The sequence below is a fragment of the Microtus oregoni genome, unplaced genomic scaffold (assembly GCF_018167655.1).
Source record: "Microtus oregoni isolate MIOR12 unplaced genomic scaffold, Mior012 000035F_ref0000213, whole genome shotgun sequence".
Lineage (NCBI taxonomy): Eukaryota > Metazoa > Chordata > Mammalia > Rodentia > Cricetidae > Microtus > Microtus oregoni.
Window position 1 is genome coordinate 13,502,995 of NW_024543094.1, and position 23,113 is coordinate 13,526,107.

At 43.5% G+C, this 23,113-nt stretch overlaps 2 protein-coding genes and 1 pseudogene across 5 annotated transcripts in view; all 3 read left to right on the plus strand.

Annotated features, from left to right (window-relative positions):
- Positions 1 to 19,942, plus strand: part of Fbh1 (F-box DNA helicase 1) — a 41,024-nt gene extending 21,082 nt beyond the window's left edge. For all 4 annotated transcript variants that reach the window (XM_041630727.1, XM_041630726.1, XM_041630729.1 and 1 more), the window contains 15 exons: positions 1,412 to 1,504; positions 1,974 to 2,068; positions 3,656 to 3,824; positions 4,410 to 4,632; positions 5,482 to 5,569; positions 5,655 to 5,741; positions 6,405 to 6,541; positions 8,593 to 8,692; positions 8,787 to 8,908; positions 11,309 to 11,384; positions 12,108 to 12,305; positions 12,807 to 12,932; positions 15,050 to 15,156; positions 18,722 to 18,853; positions 19,482 to 19,942. In XM_041630727.1, coding sequence (XP_041486661.1) covers positions 1,412 to 1,504; positions 1,974 to 2,068; positions 3,656 to 3,824; positions 4,410 to 4,632; positions 5,482 to 5,569; positions 5,655 to 5,741; positions 6,405 to 6,541; positions 8,593 to 8,692; positions 8,787 to 8,908; positions 11,309 to 11,384; positions 12,108 to 12,305; positions 12,807 to 12,932; positions 15,050 to 15,156; positions 18,722 to 18,853; positions 19,482 to 19,652 — 1,924 coding nt within the window. In that variant the 3' untranslated portion in view covers positions 19,653 to 19,942. The remainder of the gene's footprint in view (positions 1 to 1,411; positions 1,505 to 1,973; positions 2,069 to 3,655; positions 3,825 to 4,409; positions 4,633 to 5,481; positions 5,570 to 5,654; positions 5,742 to 6,404; positions 6,542 to 8,592; positions 8,693 to 8,786; positions 8,909 to 11,308; positions 11,385 to 12,107; positions 12,306 to 12,806; positions 12,933 to 15,049; positions 15,157 to 18,721; positions 18,854 to 19,481) is intronic.
- Positions 10,301 to 10,923, plus strand: LOC121432632 (probable ribosome biogenesis protein RLP24). The gene has a single exon (XM_041630730.1). It carries the CDS (start codon positions 10,432 to 10,434, stop codon positions 10,921 to 10,923), a length of 492 nt encoding a protein of 163 aa, XP_041486664.1. The 5' UTR covers positions 10,301 to 10,431.
- LOC121432560 lies at positions 13,190 to 13,867 on the plus strand (annotated as a pseudogene).
- Positions 19,943 to 23,113: the final 3,171 nt, after the last annotated feature.

Consider the following 23,113-nt stretch of genomic DNA (forward strand, 5'->3'; position numbering starts at 1 on the left):
GTAGGAAAAGACTGGCCCCTGGGACTAGCGAGCCCCGAGAGAAGCACAGCAGTGCCCTGTCATCCTGGTAAGACAGTGCAGATTGTTCTCCAGCAGTTTCCTGTCATCCTGGTAAGATAGTGCAGATTGTTCTCCAGCAGTGCCCTGTCACTTTAGTCCCAAGTTATGTTCAGTTTGTTAGCTGGTTTGTGTTCTAGCCCACTCCATGGCATTGAGGCCTGGAGCAAGAAGTTCTGTAAGAGTCCACCAAGACAAATGATCAGATGAAGACCAGTGTCCTCTTAAGCAAATGTATACTTACAGTGTACACTTATATTCTGTGTGCATGTGGACACTGTAATAGTCCCATAGACCAGGTTACTTAAGCCACAGACATTTGCTTTCCTGCCCTTTTGGAGGCTGGAGATCCAAGAACAAAGTGGGAAGATTGGGTTCCTACGTCTTCTCTGTATCCCAGCAAGAGAGAGTTGGGGGCAGGGGAGACAGAGCACTGACATTGTGTCTCTTCTGATAAAAATGATAGTTGTAGTGGCTCACAGCCATAGCTTTGTCTCTGCACTGAATCTTAATGCTCTCTTTCCTTCCTTTCTTCCAGTAGTCACTTTTGGTATTAGGGCTTCAGCTTTTGAATTTCAGGGGGGCACAGTTTAGACCATAGTAGTCTGGTATGTTGATCTGGTTGTATGTCCAGCCTACAAAATGTTATTAAACATACCTTCCATCAAAAAGAGTGATGCTCTGAAATCAGCTCCCCTCACTCTGGAGCGGAGTGGAGCACTTGACTGGGGAATTAGTGTTCCAGGAGCTGAATGTGGGGACATGAGAGGGTTTGGAGCTGCCATGGATAACCTGAGTTTATTATGTCTCATTCATCTATTGACTTGGTTTTGTCATCTTTGGTCCCCTTTAGCTGTTCTGACATCTTGTCTTTGGTGTTCTTGTCTTACTATCCATGAAGCACCTTTCCTTAGAAACTTTTAAAGGGGAATGTTACTCATGCTTCTAAGCCAATGTCACCAGGCAGAAGAGCAACTGAGGTTCAGAAAGATGACCAAGTTTGGCAGTGAGGTTGGGTTGCTTAAGCAGGGTTCACGTTGCTGGAAGTGCTGTTTATGCCTGCATTCCAGTGGATGCCTGCTCTGTTAAGATCATGGATAGTACTCTTGTACTAGTCTCCTTAGTGTGATGCTACACATAGAAGACACAGTGCCTGATCCTCAGAGCTGGAATTCCCAGAAGTGCTTTTGTAAGCTGCAGAGACTGCAGTCTTTTCTTTCCATTTTTAAAAAAATGAAATGTAATAGGAATATTCTTTTTGGAAATGGTAAGGAGTTGAAATACATACAAGAAAAAATGAGATAGATTATGACTTAAATTTGGAAGTCTCTAAATCTGCTTTTTCCCCCATTAGGATTCACTACAACATCTTCTATTGCCTGTACCTTCAGGAGAATTCCTGTACTCAGGCCACCAAAGTTAAAGAGGAGCCATCTGTCTGGCCAGGGTATGTATGCATTATATGCAGGTGTGTGCTTGGTCTTCTGTTCCTTTTTGAGACAAAGTCTCAGTGTGCAGCCCAGGCTGGTCTTGAACTCCAAAACTCCACTCTCCTCCTGCCTCAGCCTCCTGAGCGCTAGGATTGCAGACATGAACCACAATTCTGGTTTACTTCCTTCCTTGGCTTTTTCATGTGTGCGGACAAGAGGTGTTTTGTCTTGATCACTTTATTGAGGCATGATTTGCATTGTGTAAATTTCACCCATTGGGAGTTCGCTGGTTTCTAGTGGATTTATGGAGCTGTACAGTAGCATCTTATTCTAGTTTCAGAACATTCAGCCCACCCCCACCAGGGGAGACATATTGGGGGTCTACTGTTGTGTATCCAGTTTGCTTGTTTGGTTTTTGGACTGGCCATCCCTTGGGCTTTTTAATTCCTTTCTGTTTTTCTAATTTCTCTTCTGTAATGATTATAGCAAGAAAACATCTATCCAACTAACACATGAACAACAGCTGATTCTGAACCATAAGATGGAGCCTCTCCAGGTGGTAAAAATTATGGCATTTGCAGGTAAGGGAGCTCCTGTCAGGTGCCTGGAGGTTCGTGTGGTTGCTTCTGCCTGCTAATCGCTGTATCCCCTTTCCACCACCTTCTGGAGCACTTTTTTATTGAATTACTTTAGTTAATCCCCAAAGCAGCCAGCCAAGAAGGACTGGTTTTCTCTGTTTAGAATATTTACATTGGATTCCTGCTTGGATCTATAGTTCCTAGGCGTTGTTCTGTGGAGTCTGTCAGTGAGGTAGGGTGAGTCCCTCACCTGTATTCTCGGTCAGCAATTCCTTGCGGAGAGGCAGGTCATATTAATGTGCTTAACAGGGCGCAGGAGCCTCCTGGTCTACAGGGATGTCTTCCGGGCCTTTATTGCTTCAGTCCGCTTTCCTAGATATACTGTCTCCTGCATCTTATCTCAGTTAGAGTCTCCTGAAATACCTGCAGAGTCTTGTCTCAACTTTGCCTCACAGTTTTTGCTATCTGTAATCCTTCCTGCTCTTTTCTACTTTGATATCCTGCTGGCCACATTTATTAAACACCTGCAGTGGCCTGCCATGGTGCTGGTCCCAGCAGCATTCTGTGAGATTGGTTTGATAGCGTTATTTTATGAAGACATTGAAGTTCAGAGAGACTTAATTTAGTTTAAATAAGCAAGTAGCAGAGCCAGAATTAGTGGGATCTACCTCTCCAGGATGCCTTCTTTCCCTCTCTTCCCCCCAACCCCATTTCTCTCTCTTTTTTTTCTATTGTGCTGTGTTCACTCTTATCATTTCTGTCTCTTCCTGGTGAAAACATTTTTGAATCCTGAACATCTGATTACTGAACTCAATGTAACTGTTTTGCTAATTGATCGTACCTGATTACCATACAGTAAAAGTAGCCAGCACATGCATTATTCTGTAATATGTCTGCTCAGTTCAAGAGCATCTTCAGAGCAGCCTTTTTAGTCTGGGAAGGAGGAGTTGTGTTCCCAGTCTTACCTTAGAGGTGAGACCAGTTTTGTTTCTAGTTCTCACTCTTCTCTTTCCTACCCTATGCTAGCTTTGTAGTCTCATTTTGTTATCTGGTTTCACCCTGTGTTGGTGTTTGTTTCTAACTAGATTATTATCTTTTTTATTATTTCTCTGTGTTTGGCACATAGGTGACCATGTAATAAGTATTCAGTAAATATTTGTTAAATGAAATGCGGATTGATGAGGTGGATAATTGGATGAGCGGTAGACAGGTAGAACGGGTGCAGCAGAGAGAATCAGAGGGTCCTTGTCTCCCTGTGTACGCTCTTGCTTCAGAGACATGGATGAGTCCGAGTGCAGCAGCAGGCAGCTGTTGCTGAGTCCTTGCTTCTGGGGACCCATGTCTTCACACTCAAATAATAAGTCAGTGAGGTCAGTGGCTTTCCCTTTCCTGCTGGGCCAGAGCCAAGATCCCAGCCACTTTAACCTTCTATGAGGGAGGGCTCCTGCTCCATTCACAGCACCACTTTTTATCAATATCGATGCCAGTCTTAAATCAGAGGATGGATAAGCCTGAGAAACACCTGAGTGGGGATCCTGGTGCATGATTTTCCTAGTCAGAGGGTCACATTTTTTCCTTTGGCTTAAACAGGCACTGGGAAAACTTCTACCCTGGTCAAGTATGCTGAGAAGTGGTCTCAGAGCAGGTTTCTGTACGTCACATTCAACAAGAGCATCGCAAAGCAGGCGGAGCTTGTCTTCCCCAGCAACGTCATCTGCAAAACGTTCCACTCCATGGCGTACAGTCACGTCGGGCGAAAGTGAGTGTCACCGGTGCTGGCGCTGTTTTCATGTGTCGGTCACTGTCATCATTCTCTACAGCACTGAGGAAGTGTCATGCTGTTCTCTCCGTGTACACACAAGAGACAAAAAGAGCTTGGATAATCATACTTTTACACTTTAAAATAATTTGTTTACAAATAGCTATCTCACAGAGAAGGAGTTTGTGTTTCCCTGGAATCATGGCATTGAAGTTCAATATGTCACAAATTCTGAAGAGTTTCAGATGCTTCTGGGGAGGGCGAATGGGGAAACCCTCATATGCCTGAGGCTTTGTGGACACAAAGGCTTAAGGAACTGTAGGTATCTTATTGGGTAGGGGAGGGACTATTTGGAGCACGAACCACATAGTAGCATCTGCTGTGAGCTGGTTTGTACAGCTCTCTGGTTGTCATTTGCAAGTTCATGAAAGTTTAGGGCAATCTGTTCAGATGTGGTTTTGTGGTTCCTAAAACCTCTCCTGTGTCTGATACCTAGAATTGCCTTATTGGTGATGAGAATTGGGGACACGGTAAACACACAGTGCCTGTGAAGGTCAATGCCATTCACTGTGGTATGTGTTACAGGTACCAGCTGAAGAAGAAGTTGAATCTCTTCAAGTTAACGCCCTTCATGGTTAACTCCGTCCTTGCTGAAGGGAAAGGTGGATTCATAAGGGCCAAGTTAGTGTGTAAGACTTTAGAAAACTTCTTTGCGTCAGCTGATGAAGAGCTGACTATCGATCACGTGCCCATATGGTGCAAGAATAGCCAAGGACAGAGAGTCATGGTTGAGCAGAGTGAGAAACTGGTGAGTCTCCGGTGTGTTCAGAATGAGGAACGTGGCATGATCTTGGTCATTTTCTCAGAACCACTTCTAAAAGTTGAAAATTGACAGGCGAAACGAATGCCTGTCATGACAGCTGGGAACCACACGTCGTCTTCTCCTGTAGGGAGCGCTCACAGGCATCCCCTTAGCTGTCATAGTAGTCCTACTGGGTTTTTGACTGTCTCTGTTTTCGGGACTGTGAAGGGTCTCTGTGACCCAGGCTAAAATCAAACTCAAGATTCTCCTGCGTCAGCTTCCCTAATGCTAGGATCACAGAAAAGTGTTTTTTATTACCTGCCACGGTTTTCCCCATGTCCCGTATACAAGGTAAGAACAGATGCAGAAGGACTTGCCCATAGTTTGTAAGAGCTCAGCTCTTATTCAGTCATTGGGAATCTCCTTTTCTTTTTCGTTCGTTCGTTCATTCCTTCCTTCGTTCGTTCCTTCCTTCCTTCCTTCCTTCTTTCCTTTCCTTCTTTCTTTCCTTTCGTTTGTTATGGCTCTACACACATTTTGCTTGTAAAAAAGCTGTTCCCTAGTAGATTTTTAAAAATTAATTGTCAAATAGTGAGTCTACAAAAACAGTTGGCTCTTTGGTTCATCAGCTGTTGAGGTCTTTGATCTTTGCTCTGCTGTGGCGCCTGTTTGTACCCTTCTAAACACTTGTTATCTCAGTGTTAAGACTCTTTGGAGCCCTGAAAGAGTGGGCCCCGCTGTGTTCTGGGGTGCTGTCTTTGCTCCCACTGCACTGTGTGGAAGCAGAAGTATGATTCAGGGTACTGTCTCTTCCAGGGTCTTAAACTTTGGGTTCCCGTGTCACTTACTTTTTAGAATGGTGTCCATGAAGCAAGCCGACTTTGGGACAACATGCGGAAGCTGGGGGAATGCAAAGAAGAGGCATACCAAATGACACATGATGGTAGGCAGCTTTCCTAGCATGGCTGTCTATTAGATGGAGCTGCTTTGCTTATTACTTGTGACTCTTGGTTCCTACTCTCTTCTAGGCTATTTGAAACTCTGGCAGCTGAGCAAACCTTTGCTTGCCTCTTTTGACGCCATCTTTGTGGATGAGGCCCAGGACTGTACCCCAGGTGATAAACTATTCAGGACATCAGTAGGACATATGTGTCTCAAATACCTAGAAAGAGCATCATGATTATGTAAGAGGACCCATACATGGAATAAGTTGTTGTTCTTATTTGTATTAAAGAAGAGGAGCAAATGATTCTTAGTCTTTCAGAAATTAGACTTACGATTTCCATGGTTGTCTATTCCCCACACCTGAAGTAGATTTGTCTTCCTCTATATGTTTTACTGAAGTTGTTCCTAAGATGCTGAGTGACTACATCCTCAGCATATAGGGACCTAGCCTCATGCTGAGTGAGAAAAGGTAGTTGATTTAGAGTGCAATTTTGTGTTGCACGGCTAGAAGAAAATAGACAGTATTAAAAAATTGACTTTCTAGGTAATTTGGAGGTATGATAATTTTAGAATAGAAAATTACATTTGTCTGTATATTTTCTTATAATCAATTCACCCAGGGCTAAAAATAATCTACATTCCTATTGCCAGATACTATGCCCAAGATTAAATCGAGCCCGTTTTTAGAATGCCTGCCCTGTAGGGAAAGAAGGTTTTGTTGTTTATCTTGGGCTGGTTTAGTTTTGGTTTGTTTTCTTTCTTAAATATGGCTTCTTTGTGCTGTGTGGATTGTTGCCCTTCAGATTTCTCACTTTTCCCCTTGCTGGTTGCAGCTATCATGAACATAGTTCTGTCTCAGCCATGTGGGAAGATCTTTGTGGGGGACCCCCACCAACAGATCTATACCTTCCGAGGTGCAGTGAACGCTCTGTTCACAGTCCCCCACACCCACGTCTTTTATCTAACACAGGTAAGAGCTTGTACTTGTCCTCAGGCCCTAGCACATATAAGCAAGCAGTCTGCTTTCCCTCTTAGTTTTTGAATGTACCAGCACTGTGGAAGAGATATTTTATTTTCCACAAATAACAAACCAGTTTATTGTTAAAGCCAAAGTCCATGGTTCATCATATTTCTTTAGTTTTTGCTGTTTAGAATTGTACATTATGGACAGTCATGCCTGCTTCTAGTTTTCTTTGAAATGATATCTTATCAGACTTAACCTTGGTTCTGATGACATTGATAGTTTTCTGTACTAATCAAGTAGTTTTAGTATGACTGTGTGCTGAAACTTCTCAGGTGCCTTTTCTCAAGGTTAGACAAGGGTTATGGTTTTGGAAGAATCACAGGGTTGAGGTGCCATCTCTTTCATGGTTTCAAGGGTATATATTATCAATATGGGATGTGACTATTGATGCTAACTTAGATGCACTCAGGTTCCTCCACTGCAAAGTCTCACACAGGAGTGAGTGTTGGAGCATCTGTATAAATTATCTGGAGTTATGTAAAAGAGATTCTTTTTTTTCCTCTTCCATTACAGGATAGCATAAGGCTGGGAGTTTTTGTTTTGTTTTGAGTCATGTATGAATGTCTGTTTTACAAATAATTTGATCATGATTTGCTCTGAATAGTTTTATAGCAAGAAAGTCCTGTTGAAAGTTGTGTTTTGCTCTTATTGGTTGCAACTATATGACATAATTCATGAAATAGACAACATGATTACTATTCGCCAAAGTGTGCCTTGTTTTATTTTATTATGGATACATGGGGAAAAGGCAGTGAAGTTTGGGAAGATTGGAATCTTTCCAGAAGATGTGGTCAGAAAATAGGGTCTTGGGCCGAGTGTTGAAGGATAGGAACCTATTTAGAAAGGTAAAAGGGTGGTAGGAACAGCGTGGGCCAAGACATATGGAGATTGCTCATGTTGGCTTTTGTTTTTTTCAGAGAAGAGCTCACTGTACATCTAGCTCAAACTGGCCTTGACCTTACCCACTGTCCTCCAGCCTCAGCCTCTTGAGTTCTAGGGATTATGGTCATACACCACCACACCTAATTGAGTTTTTTTCCTTTTCTTTTTTTTTTCTTTGTGGTATTGGGGGTTGAAACCAAGGCTTGTGCTTGTCAAGCAAGCTCTCTATGAGTGTTCTATATCCCAATCCAAAAAATGCTCACGCAACAGAGTCAATAAGTTGATGTTGAAAAAGGTCTTAGAGCCAAGGGCAAAACCTCTGCCCTCTCTTCACCTTTGTGTAATTTAAACTCCACAAGATGGGACTTGAGAAAGGGCGAGGGGAGATTTGCTTGGAAGAAGTTTACAGTTGGTGGACAGTTGTAGAGATAGGCTGTCCAGAGAGTGGAGGATCCTGCCTGGGAGGGGCGCATTTCTCTCCCTGTATGTCTTATGCTTCTCTTTTCATAGCAAGAGAAGAGCTCAGTTAAAGTGTTTAGGAAAGATTACTCTGTCAGAGGGCACAGAACTGTGTGAGTGTGAGATCTGAAGTAAGGGTCAAATAGGTGAGCCGAGAAGTTTGAGCCGAGTGAAGCTGAAGACAGTGGTAAGAAAAGGAGTGTTGATTGTGTGTGTGGGACACTGGGTGATGGATCACTTCAGGGTCTCAGGGTGGAAAGTGGCATTATTGGGGCTGGAAAGATGGCTCACAGGTTAATAGTGCTTAGTGCTCTTGCAGAGAACCCCAGTTCAGTTCCTTGCACCCATACCACCAGCTCTAGAAGGATCTTTTGCCTTTGACGTGTGTGGACAACACTGAGTTAACACAAACCCACACACAGATACCCAAACATACACCTAATTAAAAATGATAAATCTTTAAAAGGAGAAAGTGCTGTTGTTTATAGAATCAGTAATTTTTCAATCATTGGACTCCTTTTTGTGTCTAAATGATTTTACTTAGTGAAGTTCCATGTCCTTCCCGTGTAGGGTGAGTCAGGCCTTGGCAGTGACAGACGAGAGCTCACGTCTCTGAGCAGGTTGCTAACTGCATTTGCTGTATTCTTTTACAACAGAGTTTTAGATTTGGTGTGGAAATAGCTTATGTGGGAGCTACCATCTTGGATGTCTGCAAGAGAGTCAGGAAAAAGACCCTGGTTGGAGGGAACCATCAGAGTAAGGCTTTCTGGTTTTTATCTTGGTTTGTTTTTAACCAGATTGGTTCTCTTCTATATCTTGATTTGCATGGAGTCTGCACTTTGTCCTTCAGGTGGCATCAGAGGTGACGTAAAGGGACAGGTGGCCCTGCTGTCCAGGACCAATGCCAATGTGTTTGATGAGGCTGTCCGGGTCACAGAAGGAGAGTCACCTTCAAGGATACATTTGATTGGGGTAAGAGTAAATTGTTGACTGCTTCATGCATAGAAACAGGTCAGACCCAGGAAAGCACTAGTGTCCTTAGGATCTTGTGCAGAAAAGCCTTTGGATTTTAGATTCTCCCTGGGCCTCACTATGACTGGACACTCCGTGCTAGTGAAGCCGTCCTGTGGAGTCAGCCCCAGTGAGTGAATGAGCGCTCTTCGTACATTTGACTGTGATGGAAGGCTCTTGGCTCCTGGTTTGACTGCATGTTGACATTAGTAGAAGCACAGTTAAGCTGATGACATCGGGTAGCACCCGGTTCCCTGAAAGAAGGTAGAAAGAACGGAACACCTGGGCTCTCTGGTTCTGTCACTGACTTGTGTGGCTAGGGGCAAATCACCACTGTGTGCCTCATTCTCCACCCAAAGATGCAGCAGTGCCGTTTGCCTGTTTCTTGGGCAGAGATGTGTTTGTGGAAGTTATATGAATAAAGGGCATTTATAGAAAAATATTTTTAAGGGCCTACTATATGTTGGGCAGTCAGTAAAATATTAAATCATAAAATATTTCTTTCTTTTGTTTAACATAAATATTATATAGAAATTTTGACACCAAAAGGGAAAAATCACATTTAACTCTAGTATTTCCTAGAAGTCTCATTTTTGCTGATTATTTTTGTCTTTGTCCTTATAAATGCATATTTTACATAATTACTGTTAATGATATACATAAAAGAACTGTTATTTTCACTCAACATATCAACAGTTTATTTGATCATTGTATTGCTGTCTCTAATATTTCATCTGGTACTTATAATCATTTTCATTATTGAAAGAAGATAGTAATTTTGGAATATCATTGGCTATGAAGTGTCTTATTCTCCCTCTTCTACATTCACTTGTACCTGTGACATGTATTATGGTGCTTAATCATACACTTGGTGGAAGTGTACACTGCCAAGTGTTATAGCTGTGACCGTCACCAAAGGACGAGAACTTGTGAGAGGCGGAGTCCTTGTCACGGCTGTCTCCTGTGCTAGGTCTGGTTCCATACGAATGCTGGAGTCACAGACAGTACCCGTCAGGCACTTCTAGGATAGAAAAGGGCCAAACCCATGGCACAGTCAGGGCCTTTCCACCAAGAGCTGGTTCTGGATTACAGGATAACTGGACCAGGAGACACCCTCTAGTTGTTCACCGTAAGAAACCGTGGTGAGCGTGTTGCCTGCCAGCTGTACTTAGTTATCATTTGTGTCCGTGTTCCGCCACTGCCGTATCTATGGAAGGCAACTGAACCGTGCCTTCTTACCCAAGACAAAGCAGTGTGTGGCTGGGGCTTTCCTTTGTAAAGCGTAGGTAGATTTTGAGGCAGTAGCTCAGTGCTTTCTGTTTCCTGTGTGTGTGCTTTAACAATATTTGTGATCTGTTTCTAAGAAACCATCTCCTTTCAAAATTCCATTTCTGGATTTATTTTGTTTTGTTTTGATTAAAAAAGGCAAAACAGACTTCCTTTTAAGCTAGGCGCCTGGGAGGTGGGGCCCACGCGGAGTCAACATGAGGATCGAGAAATGTTACTTCTGTTCCGGGCCGATCTACCCTGGCCACGGCATGATGTTCGTCCGCAACGACTGCAAGGTGTTCCGATTTTGCAAATCCAAGTGTCATAGAAACTTCAAGAAGAAGCGGAATCCACGCAAGGTCAGGTGGACTGAAGCCTTCCGGAAGGCAGCTGGCAAGGAGCTCACGGTGGACAACTCATTTGAATTTGAAAAACGTAGAAACGAACCTGTGAAGTATCAGCGAGAGCTGTGGAATAAAACTATTGATGCAATGAAGAGGGTTGAAGAGATCAAACAGAAATGGCAGGCCAAGTTTATAATGAACAGGTTGAAGAAAAACAAAGAGCTACAGAAGGTTCAGGATATCAAAGAAGTCAAACAGAACATCCATCTTATCCGGGCTCCTCTTGCAGGCAAAGGAAAGCAGCTGGAGGAAAAAATGGTACAGCAGTTACAGGAGGATGTGGACACAGAGGGCACTTCCTAATGGTGCCGCCTGCAGCCAGCGCTGTGCACACTGGAAACCAGTGGAGACTGTCGGTCCCTAAGTTATTGATTGGTTACATAATGTCCCCCAGGCAAAGGTGACTCAACGTGCTTCTCTCTACAGTGCAGCCTGTAAAAGCATCCATTGCGGGTATTAGGTCTCAACTCAATGTTCTGCTTCACTGTGTTATGCTCACAGAAACACGAAAGTTTGTGTGTAGATGAAGGTGTGAACCCTGGGCATAACATGGTTGAATTGTTGCTTAATGGCACCAGGCAGCATTTCTGCACTATCATGCTAATGTAAAATTTGTAATAAAGTAATATTTTTTTTGCAAAAAAAAAAAAGGCAAAACAAAACAAAAATTCCACTGAAAATTTTTCAGGGAATTAAATCATTTGGATTGGACAGAATCATTGACATTTGGACCCTTCTTCAGCCAGAGGAAGAACGGAGGAAACGTGAGTACAGGCCTGGCTTCAGAGTGTGGAAACCAGCCATCAGCTAGGGTTGGGAAGGGGGGCTGGTCCTGAGTCAGGGTTCTTTTTGTTTGCTTTTGTTTTGATTTTTTTTTTTTTTTTTGAGACAGGGTTTCACTGTAGATTTGGAGCCTGTCCTGGAACTTGCTCTGTAGACCAGGCTGGTCTCAGACTCGCAGAGATCCGTCTGTCTCTGCCTCCCAAGTGCTGGATTGAAGGCATGCACCATCACTGCCCGGAGCCAGGATTCTTGTTCTTCCTCTGAGGAACTAGTTGGCTCTTCTCCCTAGAGGGGGGATATCTGGGACCTGTTTTTAGAACTGCTGGCAGGTTTTTCCAGATCCTTCTCAGTAGTCTCAGTAATTGCCAGTGTTGGTGCTCTAAGCCACCTTCTCCTGCATTCTTCTGCCAGCTGGGCAGCTATACACCATTGCTTCTCTGGACCGCAGATTAACCCCTAGTGTTTCTGTGGTACTTTTTCTCCTTAATTATACTATTTCAAATGTCTGTGAAGTAGATGAGGTTCTTGAGCATCTTGTAATGCTCAAGTTGGAGACTTCGAGGCCACTGTACTGACTTGCTCAGGGACACAGTGACCAGTCAGGACTGCTGCCCTGAGTCTCCCAGCTCTAAGCCCATCCACGGTTGTACTCTGCTGTGTTGGACAGTCTCTCTCATTTTCACCTGGGCATGTCTCTTCCTTAGGCAACCTTATCATTAAGGACAGGTTCATCAGAAGATGGGTGCACAAGGAAGGCTTTAGTGGCTTCAAGAGGTACGTTACTGCTGCTGAGGACAAGGAGCTGGAAGCGAAGATCGCGGTAGTTGAAAAATACAATATCAGGATTCCGGAACTAGTAGAAAGGATAGAGAGATGCCACATAGAAGATCTGGACTTTGCAGGTAAGGAAAGCAGCTGTTACCTTCCCTTCAAGAGGAGGGGCGGATGGTCTCTTGAAGTACCTCCGCGTCTGTGGCTACCAGTGACTGTGCTCATTAAGACAGAGGGGACAGGGCCTGGTGTGGATCCTAGCACCACGTTAAATACTAAAGAAATACGGAAGCAGAGCAGCTGTTTCCCCACAGGATCTCTTTATTTCTGTTCCACTTTCAATCCACTGGAATAGAATTTTCTAGACCTAGCTCTGCCATGTGTAACTTTGGGGAAGCTGCAAAACTGCCTTCTGGGCCCTGTCCCTCTATGTCTAAAGTGAGTGTGGGACGTGGTCAGAGTCTCTCTGGCCTCTTGGATGGGCTCCTTTGAGGTATTCCTGTGACTGGTTATTTTACTTTCTCGCCCTTATTTCTACCTGCGCCCTTTTCCCATGCAGGAACACACCTGCAAGGATGCTTTGTTTCTTTCCCTGTGGCGCCCCCATCTAACTTGCTACATTTCTGTTCTAGAGTACATTCTGGGCACTGTGCACAAGGCCAAAGGCTTAGAGTTTGACACTGTGCATGTTTTGGATGATTTCGTGAAAGTGCCTTGTGCCAGGCATAATCTTGCCCAGCTTCCTCACTTCAGAGTTGGTAAGGACACTGGGTTGGGACACAGGAGCTCTTGGGGTGCTCCTGTTTTGTAGCTGGAGTTGACTCCTTTGGTTTGGATGGGATAGGATAGCCTCCTGTTCTAGTCACACCTAGGCCTACACTTCTGATTCTGTGGTTTTAGGGAAGCCAGGCTTCCATGGGGTCTTTCTCAGGTGGCTGATAGGATATTATCATGATGTCCCTGTGAACAGAACTCCCCATCAGCTTTGGGCTTTGCATCATCAGACACAAATGGTATGTCCCAGCCTCATGCAATTCCCAAACATCAGTGTGCTTACTCAGCAAGAGAAACGTTATTATTTGTAGTGCTAGAGGTTGAAAAGAGAGCCCTGCAGGTTCCGGTGCTGGATCCCATCCCCCACCTGTCTGTCCATTGCCGCTTCATCAGGGGTTCTCCAGGATCATTGTTGAAGTCTGCCCATTAGTGCTTTTGTTTTGACTTTAAATCTCAGAATAAAAGCTTAGGAGATGGTGCTTCAGGGGAAAGAAAAGTGGTTCTGGAAAGGAGAGGAGAGGAGGTGCAGCCTCTGGGAGTGACAGCACTAATAAGGGGGCTCAAGGCCTTAAAGGTGGTGGTGGTGCAGTGAAGGTCAGACACATTCTAGTGAAAAACATGACAGAATCGTGGAAGCCATGGGAAAGTTAAAGTCTGGAATGAGTTCAGAGACGTGACCACACAATTCAGAAAAGATAAAGCCAGGCAAGGGGGTGACCTGGGTTGGATGAACAGAGGGTCCATGGTAAGACCATTTCAAGAAGCAGCATTTGCCTCACCTATAAGTGGGATGATTAAGCCTGTATTTACAGACCCACCAGTTAAAACAGAATCTGGATATCATATTATTATTGTTGAAGAGAGAAAATAAAATCACATGAGAGACTGAAAAAAAAATCTCAGAATTAAAGCATTTGAAGTTTCCAAACCAAATAAGTTCTTTTAATACTTAATACTTTTTTTGGACATTTCTTCCAGTAAGATATGACTTACACATTGCATAGCCCATCCATTCAGATTGTGCGTATGATTCACTGGCTGCCAGTCTATTTGTAGACTGCTAGGTATTGAGCCTGCAAGATGATAGATGTGAGGCGGGCTTAGAAATGTGTCATCTTCATAAAGCAAAGAAGAACCAGCCTGCAATTCACAGTTTCAGAGAACCTAGACAACAAAGAGGACCCTAAGACAGCCATACATGGATCTAATTACATGGGAAGCAGAAAAAGACAAGATCTCCTGAGTAAATTGGAAGTGTGGGAAATTATGGGAGAAGGTAGAAGGGGAGGGGAGAGGAAGGAGGGTAGCAGAGAAAAATATATAGCTCAATAACAGCAATTTAAAAAAAGAAAAAAGAGAAAGAAGTGTGTCATCTTCCTTGTGATGATGTGAGGCAGTTCCAGATTAGAGTGGACTAATCCAGATAGACACTGAAGGAAACTGGGAGGAGCACAGGCCTTGGTTCATATCTGCCCCTTAATTAGTGTTAGGCTCATTTGTGAATGAGGTATCCTCTGTACACCACAGTCTCACTGTCTGCCTCACTGACCAAAAAAAAGTGGGGCAAAACACATTAGTATCCACTGAGTCCATTGCACACATTAGTATCCACTGAGTCCTTTGCACACATTAGTATCTGCTGGATCCATTGCACACATTAGTATCTGCTGGGTCCATTGCACACATTAGTATCTGCTGGGTCCATTGCACACATTAGTATCTGCTGGGTCCATTGCACACGTTAGTATCTGCTGGGTCCATTGCACACATTAGTATACATTAGTATCTGCTGGGTCCATTGCACACGTTAGTATCTGCTGAGACCATTGTACACATTAGTATCCAGTGGGTTCATTGCAGATGTTGAATAGTTAGTTAACGTAGTTCTAAGATTTACTGTGTAGCAAGACTAAAAAGAAATAACTACTTTGTGTAATTAGTTATTGAGGTTTTTGTTTGTTTTCATATGGGATTTGTAGGAAAATTTTGTGTATATATAGTTGAGAGGCTTGTAAGGCATCAGTGAGAAGTTCCAAGCATTTAGATGAGAAAATGAGTTTTTGCAGGTAGGGTTTTGAATTGTTTGTTCTCCTTTTCTTAGAGTCATTTTCTGAGGATGAATGGAATTTGCTGTATGTTGCTGTCACTCGTGCCAAGAAGCGCCTCATAATGACCAAATCACTGGAGAACATTCTGACTCTGGCTGGGGTAAGGGAAATGGGTAATTGGAGTTACTTTCCTACTGTTTGCAGGATCAGCCTGAGCCTTAAGATGAGGGTGCTGAGTGACCTCATAAGTGCACAGAGACAAGGTCACTAGAGTAGTAGTATTCTAACCAATGAAATGAGCAAGTGCATTCATGCCAGACTGCACAGGTCTGTTTAAAATATCAGTGGTTTTTATATATTTATAATTCTGCATTTGTTCAGCCAATTCACCTTTCCTGGGGGAAAATTGGCAAATTCATGTTTTGTAACCCCCCCCCCCCCCCGCTCCTTTTGAAATGGCACCTGCTGGGGCTGGAGAGATGGTTCAGAGGTTAAGAGCATTGCCTGCTCTTCCAAAGGTCCTGAGTTCAATTCCCAGCAACCACATGGTAGCTCACAACCATCTGTAATGCCCTCTCCTGGCCTGCAGGCATACACACAGATAGAATATTGTATACATAATAAATAAATATTTTTTTTTAAAAAAAAAACAGAAATGGCACCTGTTTATGGGGGACATGAGTCTCTAGGTATCTGGGCCAATTCTTCTGAGGAGATGCAAGAAAATGAGCTCACTTATATTTAGTCTTCTATTGCAGCTCTCAACCTTCGCCCTCCACAAACGACTTGCTCTCCATCCGTGCCTTATCACTTTCTGTCCTGCTTTTTCACAGGCATAGATGTAGACAGTTTAGTCTTACCAGCCTTGAGTTTGCATTAACAGCCACTAATGTGCTTCTTTCTCTGAAGCAACCAAATTTGCTTAAGTCCAACATCTAAACCGTAACTGTAAAAACCGATGGAAGTGCTTCTTTCTTTAGTGTCTCAGTCAGATTTCCTACTGCTGTGATAAAACACCATGACCAGAATCAATTTGGGGTGGAACAGGTTTGTTTATTTTAGCCCCTACTTCCACAATACAGTCCATCACGGAGGGAAGTCAGGACAGGAGCATGGAGGCAGGAGCTGATGCAGAGGCCATGGAGGAGTGCTGCTCCCTGGCTTCCTGCTTATAGCATCCAGAACTCTGCCCAGGGGTGGCATCACCCATAACGATCAATTATCAATGAAGAAAATGCACCAAAAGCCCACCTAGGAGAGGCATGTTCTCAGTTGAGGTTCTGTCTTTTAAAATGACTCTAGATTGTATCCAATTAGCATAAGACTAACTGGGACACTTACCTATCGCACAGTGTAAGACTGTACAGAAAGGCCATTTACCTGTACCTGTACCGTGTCTTTTCTCAAGGAGACAACATAGTTGTCTGATTCTGCAGAGGCTCAAACTAGATGAGACAGTTACTAGATTCTAGTGAGAGACATTCTGTGTCCTAGAGTTCTTTCTTTATTTATTTATTTTATTTTGGTTTTTCGAAACAGGGTTTCTCTGTGGTTTTGGGGCCTGTCCTGGAACTAGCTCTTGTAGACCAGGCTGGTCTCGAACTCACAGAGATCCGCCTGCCTCTGCCTCCCGACTAGAGTTCTTAAGTTGTGGGAGAAAGACCTTGATACTCATTGTTGAATAGTGTCTGTGTCTCCCGTATGTGTCAGTCATCTTCTAAGGACTAGAATTACATTGATGCATAAGGTAAATCCCTATCCGCATACGCTGCATCTAGATTAAGAGGTGGACAATAATGAAAAGGAATTCTTTTCATGTGTTTGGGGAAAGATAGTGTCAGATCTTAAAAGGAGAGCCTTCGCAAGTAAATCTTTTATATGACATCACAACAACGTTTTATGCTGGATGCAGTGATGTTTGTCCGCAGTTCCTCTGCTCAGAAAACTGAAGTAGGAGGATGCTTGGCATCAGCCTGGAGAGCATAGTGAGACCCTGTCTTAAACAGCAGAACAGGTATGCAAAAGCCCTCTGGCACAGGATCAATTAGCTTGCATTTTATTTAGACTTTTACCTTCTATTCCCCATTAGCATTTTCCTTGAAGCCTCTGAGGTAGTCTGCCTGTGGAGTTCGAATCAGCTACATGTTAGAGCCTGAAAATGAGACAGAAAACACAAGGTAGATCTGGGAGGTTACCAGCCCCGAGATTATTTTAGAGCCTGCTTATCTATAAAAGCAGAACAAAGCACAGCATAGACAGTTAGTATCTAACCACAAGACTGTTTCTGTCCTTGAGTAAGCAGTTTTCTGTCTATTACGTGCTTGCTACTCGTAAGCAGTTTTAATTTTTATCTCAATGTGCCTAAGGTTGGCATTTACTAGCCTGCATCTTAATAGATAATGTTTTTTTTTTTTTTGTTTTTTTTTGTGGGCAAAATGTTCTTTTTCTTGGGCTTAATTAAAACTTTTCCACAGCCCTCAAGGATACTGGAGCAAGCAGAGCAGGCTAGCTTTAACTCAAATAAGTTTTAAGATTGATTCCAGATGGAAACCAAGTCACATGTGGGCTCCTATAGCTACCAAATGAATCAAAACAGGGGTCATATAGATAGTGAAAAATTCAGTAAGTAGCTAGTTGTTGTCCAGCAAATGTGAAGTCATATTTTAGTAGTCAGCAAATATGTGCACCCTGCTAAAGTGCCATATTGTATAGAGTCTTCAGGAGCTGAGCTGAAGGGCCCTGACCCAGTGGTCCCTATAGTTGAGGTCTTTAATGTTCTATTTGGGTGCTTATTCGCTGTGTGCCAGGCACTAATAGCAGAGTGTGCTATGGTGTTTGCTTCATAAGACAATGTGAAATGGATGCAGATTTGAAAAAAAAAAAAAGGCTACAAGAAGCCGGGCCTCATGGCCCACTACTTGGGAAGCAGAGGCAGGTAGATCTCCATGAGTTCGAGTCCAACCTGCTCTACAGAGAGAGTTCCAGGACAGCCATGGCCACACAGAGAAACCTTGTCTTAAAAAACTAAAAAATTTAAAAACAACAACAAAAAGTTGCAAGAGCCTTCCCTGCTGGACAGCGAGCAGCTGGGAGTCAGTAACACAGGGCTGTGTGGTCTGTTTGGACTGTGGTACTGTGGGTTGAACCAGGCCTGCACTCAGTAGGAAAGTGCTGTCACTGAGCTGTGTCCACTGGGGAAGCTGCTTCTCACAGGTCTGAGTCTCAGCTCCCCTGGATTGTAATTCATGCAGTAATTCTCTGGCTCAAGTGTAAGTGTGCCTGCAGTTTCAGTCCTTGGAAGGCAGAGGCAGGAGGATTGAAAGTTTAGGCCCACTCTGGACTGTATAGCAGGACTCTGTCAAAAAATGATGATGATGATGATGATGATGATGACGACAATAATAACTGTTTAATAACTGTTTGCAATTGGAGATAGGGACTTTGAATCCATAAATAGTCCTAAAACGTCATTTAAATGATACATTTAGGTTTATCCATCTGTTTTTAAAAAATCTAACAATTTTACCAAAAGAACCAATTGGACTGTCTTGAGTGTTCTTTCTTGGCAATAGCCCTGGAGTTAGGAACATTAGAAAATGAGAAAACAAGACAGTGACTCTCTGCTTCTGGCTGTCTGAAGGGTGAAGCAGGTCCTTGGCTGTTGGAGTTTTCAAGTAGAAGGTAGCAGTATTGCCATGCATCTCTTCTGCCTTTCTCCTTTGCAGGAGTATTTCTTGCAAGCAGAGCTGACAAGTAACGTCTTGAAAACAGGAGTGGTCCACTGCAGTGTGGGGCAGTGCAACAACACCATCCCCGTGGACACCATCCTCACCATGAAGAAACTGCCCATCACCTATGTGCGTTCACTGGCTGTCGGGTTAAATTACTCACACACATCTAATTACCTGTGGGCTTTGTACCTGTCTAGGTTCTGGGTGAGGGGGGTAATAGAGAAATCTATGTAATGCTTTTCTAAGAGCTTTGTATGGATGTATGGCAGATGTGAGGGCTGCCTTTATGTCAGAGATGGGATAATCAGGTTGAATGACACTGCCTGGGTGTGCTGGGCCTTTCAGTCTGGGAGGTACAGCTGTGGCCAGACACTCCAGGGGAGAGCTATTTATCTGGAGAGCCTGGTTGAGTTTTTCTTGGTTCTTTGTCACTTTCTTAATTCTTTGGTGCTAGAGATTGAACCCATGGGGTCGAACATGTTAATCCTGCATTTCAGCACTCAGCAGCAGCTCTAGACCTATTCTCTGTCTCTTTACTGGATACGTGTGGCTGATCCTCTAAAGGGCTTCGATAGAGTTGAATCTAGATGAAAATGCTGTGTTGGGATTATCTCTGGGTGTCTGCAGGAGTGAGGACATCACAGCCATAGTGCATTAGAATGGTGGCAGCCAGGACAGTGATTCAGTACTTTTTGGTGGAAAATTCTTGTCCTTAGATGGTCCCCTTACCTTTTTTCCTTATCCGTCCCTATAGAGCAACAGGAAGGAAAACAAGGGTGGCTACCTTTGCCACTCATGCGCAGAGCAGCGGATCGGGCCTTTGGCTTTCCTGACAGCCTCCCCAGAGCAGGTGCGCGCCATGGATCGCACCGTGGAAGACATAGTACTACCCAGGCACGAGGCCCTGCTCTTCCTTGTCTTCTGAGGCTGACTCCACGTACTGAAGGAGCCATGCTGGACTGCATTCCTGCCCATGGGGGACTCTGAGTTCAGTCACAGAGCATTTTTGAGGAAGAAGATACCAACTAGAGTTGGACCTGCCATTTCTCCATTCCTTACAGATAGCCAGTTCCCACTTGCCTGTCCTCTATATGCATCAGTTCAGGAAGTGGGGAAAGTCCTTTTGATAAAAAAAATCATTTTATGTATTTAAACTTTTATTACAAGGTTTCAATTAAATAGGCATTGCCCATTGGCATGCCACCGTGAAGTCTAGCTTCAGTTGTCATCTCTAAGCTTTTTCCTGCTGTCTGTTTCCCGTTATCTCTTTCAGTATCTTGTCACTGTTCATATGGTTTTCATGATGAGGAGTGACACATGAGTAAGCCGTACTGGGTCTTTGTCATTTGGGATAAACAAGAAAGTGGCATTATGTTCAGAAGACATACACAGGTGACAGTAGTAGACATCCCCAGTTTCCCGCTGGCACAGCTGGAGATCAAACACACTTGCAGGAAACGTAAGGTCAGCAGTCACTGTGCAGAGACTAGGGAGTCAATAAGGGAGAGATAGGTGTGGAGGGGCTCATGATAAAGCGTCAGTTCTTACAGAAACCACCAGCAAAAATGAAGCCTGTGTCTTGTCGATGTATATCATTCTTAGTATTTGAGAATTTTGCCGGTTAGCAGCTTTCTGATGCTAATGGCTGGTGGGTAAAAACATGTGGCATCACCCAGAATTTACCATGGTAGCCTCAAGTCAGGCCAAGCAGTGTCCGAGGTCTTCTGGCATCAGATCTTGGGTCATTTCAGGTGTAATTTAGATTGTTTTTTTTTTGTTGTTGTTGTTATTTTGTTTTTTGAGACAGGGTTTCTCTGTAGCTTTGGAGCCTGTCCTGGATTAGCTCTTGTAGACCAGGCTGGCCTTGAACTCACAGAAATCCACTTGCCTCTGCTTCCCGAGTGCTGGGATAAAAGGTGTGCACCACCACCACCCGGCTTAGATTGTATTTTAAAGAGATCAGATAAGGTAAAAGCTAGGTTTATAATGTAAGCAAAATAGTTGGCTGATGGGCAGGCCCATGTTAACATAGTGGTTCTAGTCATTAGGGCATGGGGAATTATCAGATGACCCTCATTGGCATCACCTAGGAGTTCAGTGAGGCTGGCGGTATCCATCTACCTGTGATTCCAGCATCCGGGAGGATGAAGGCAGACCATCACAAGTTCCCAGTTAACCTGGGCTTCATGGGAAGTCCTTTTCATGCTAGGAGCTAAACTGCAGTAGGCCAGAGTGTGCGTGAGGAACTTCTGGAGGTTTGATGGATTACATGTGTTTGCTTTGTTTTCTCCCCAAAGCTATACTAAAATGATGACTGAAAGATTTTCCCCGTCAGACTATAATAGCAAAGAAAATAGATAACTGCATGGGGGAACACTGATGGTTTCCTTCTCTACAGAGTCCATCCACCTTCAGTGGGGACAGGGACATTAAAGTGTAGAAAGCAGACCAGCCATATCACACAGTGAACAAACCTGGAGGCACAAAACCCCACCCAGATGCCAGTGGTCACGCTGGGCTTCAATGCCTGTGAGCCATGAACCAAAGAGCACCTCCCTGAACACTGAATGCCAAAACAGGTCAGCCTGGAGGGTCTGTGTAGGGAAAAGAGAATGTCTGTGTATCTTTACTACTAGAAGAATAAAGGATAGTAGTGTGTGTGTGTGAGAGAGAGAGAGAGCACAATAAAGAAAGTGGTGACATAGCTGGAAGAAATAAAATCAAAATGTAAAAAGTTAGAGCAAAAAGGAAGATTTAAATATAAGTTACCAGGCACAATATTTTAGTACATGCTTTTAATCCCAGCACTCAGGAGACAAAAGCAGGTAGATCTCTTGAGATGGAGACCAGCCTGGTCTACATAGTTTCAAGAAGAGCTACATAGTGAGACTCTGTTTTTTGTTTTTTGTTTTTTAAATGCCAGACATAGTGGGACATACCTTTAACCAGGAGGAGGCAGATGCTGTTTGAAGGCTGGACTACATACAGAGTTTTGGGCCAGCTAGGCCTACATAGTGAGACCCTGTTGCAAGAATAAGTAAATAAGGGCTGGAGAGATGGCTCAGTGGTTAAGAGCATTGCCTGTTCTTCCAAAGGTCCTGAGTTCAATTCCCGGCAACCACATGGTAGCTCACAACCATCTGTAATGAAGTCTTGTGCCCTCTTCTGGCCTGCAGACATACACACAGAATATTGTATACATAATAAATAAATAAATAAATAAATATTTAAAAAAATAAGTAAATAAAAAAATTAAAAAAAAACAGGAAACCAAATTTGAAAGGGATTTTTAGGAAGTATAGAAAACAAGCTATGAAATTAAAAAAGGAAATTAGACCTGAGAATGTAGCTCAGTTGTAGAGTGCTTGCCTTGAATATGAACCAAGCCTGGGCTTTTGTCCCCAGCACCAGGAATGCTGATGCACACTTGCAACCCCAGCACTCCAGAGATGAGACAGAAGAATCGGAAGTTCAAGATCATCCGCCACTCCATCAGTGAATTCAAGACCTGTCTGAGATACAGGAAACCCTGTCAAAAATGAAAATAACTCTGAATTGAGGATGTTAGTTTCCATAACTGTGGTTTTCAATCTTCCTAGTGCTGCGACCCTTTAATACTGTCACTCATATTGTGGTGACCCCCCACGCTATAAAATTATTTCATTGCTACTTCATAACTAATTTTGATACTGTTGTGAGTCATAATGATAATATGTGCTATGCAGAATATCTGATATGTGACCCCCGTGAAAGGGTAGTTTGACCCGAAAGGGTTCACAACCCACAGGTTGAGAACCACTGTTATAGAGTCAAATAGCCTACCATATGCAAATTTGTGAGTATGTTGTGTCAGGAATTCTTGAGTGTACAATGTAAAGAACTGAGTGTATAGTGAGATTTCCAGGACAACAGAGACAGGTCATAGGTTCCTAAAAAGGAAAAAATTTATCTGATCCCAAAACCTAAATGTCTTCCGAAACTATGACAGTGGGACCATAGTATTCCAAAGCTAGCAAAGAAATTGTTTACATAAACACCCTTACTGTTGGAGGAGGCCATTTGTTGGTTCCCAGCTGCTCAGCCCCGGAATAATCACACAGAAACTATATTAATTAAATCACTGCTTGGTTCATTAGCTCTAGCTTCTTAGTCACTAACTCTTACATATTAGTTAACCCATTTCTATTAATCTGTGTATTGCCGTGTGACTGGCTTACAGGCTAAAGTTCTGGCATCTGTCTCCGGCAGGGCTACATGGCTTCTCTCTGACTCCACCTCCTTTCTCTCAGCATTCAGTTTAGTTTTTCCTGCCTACCTCTATTGTTTTGCCCTATCAGGCCAAGCCAGTTTTCTTTCTTAATTAACCAATTGAATATGTGGCATACA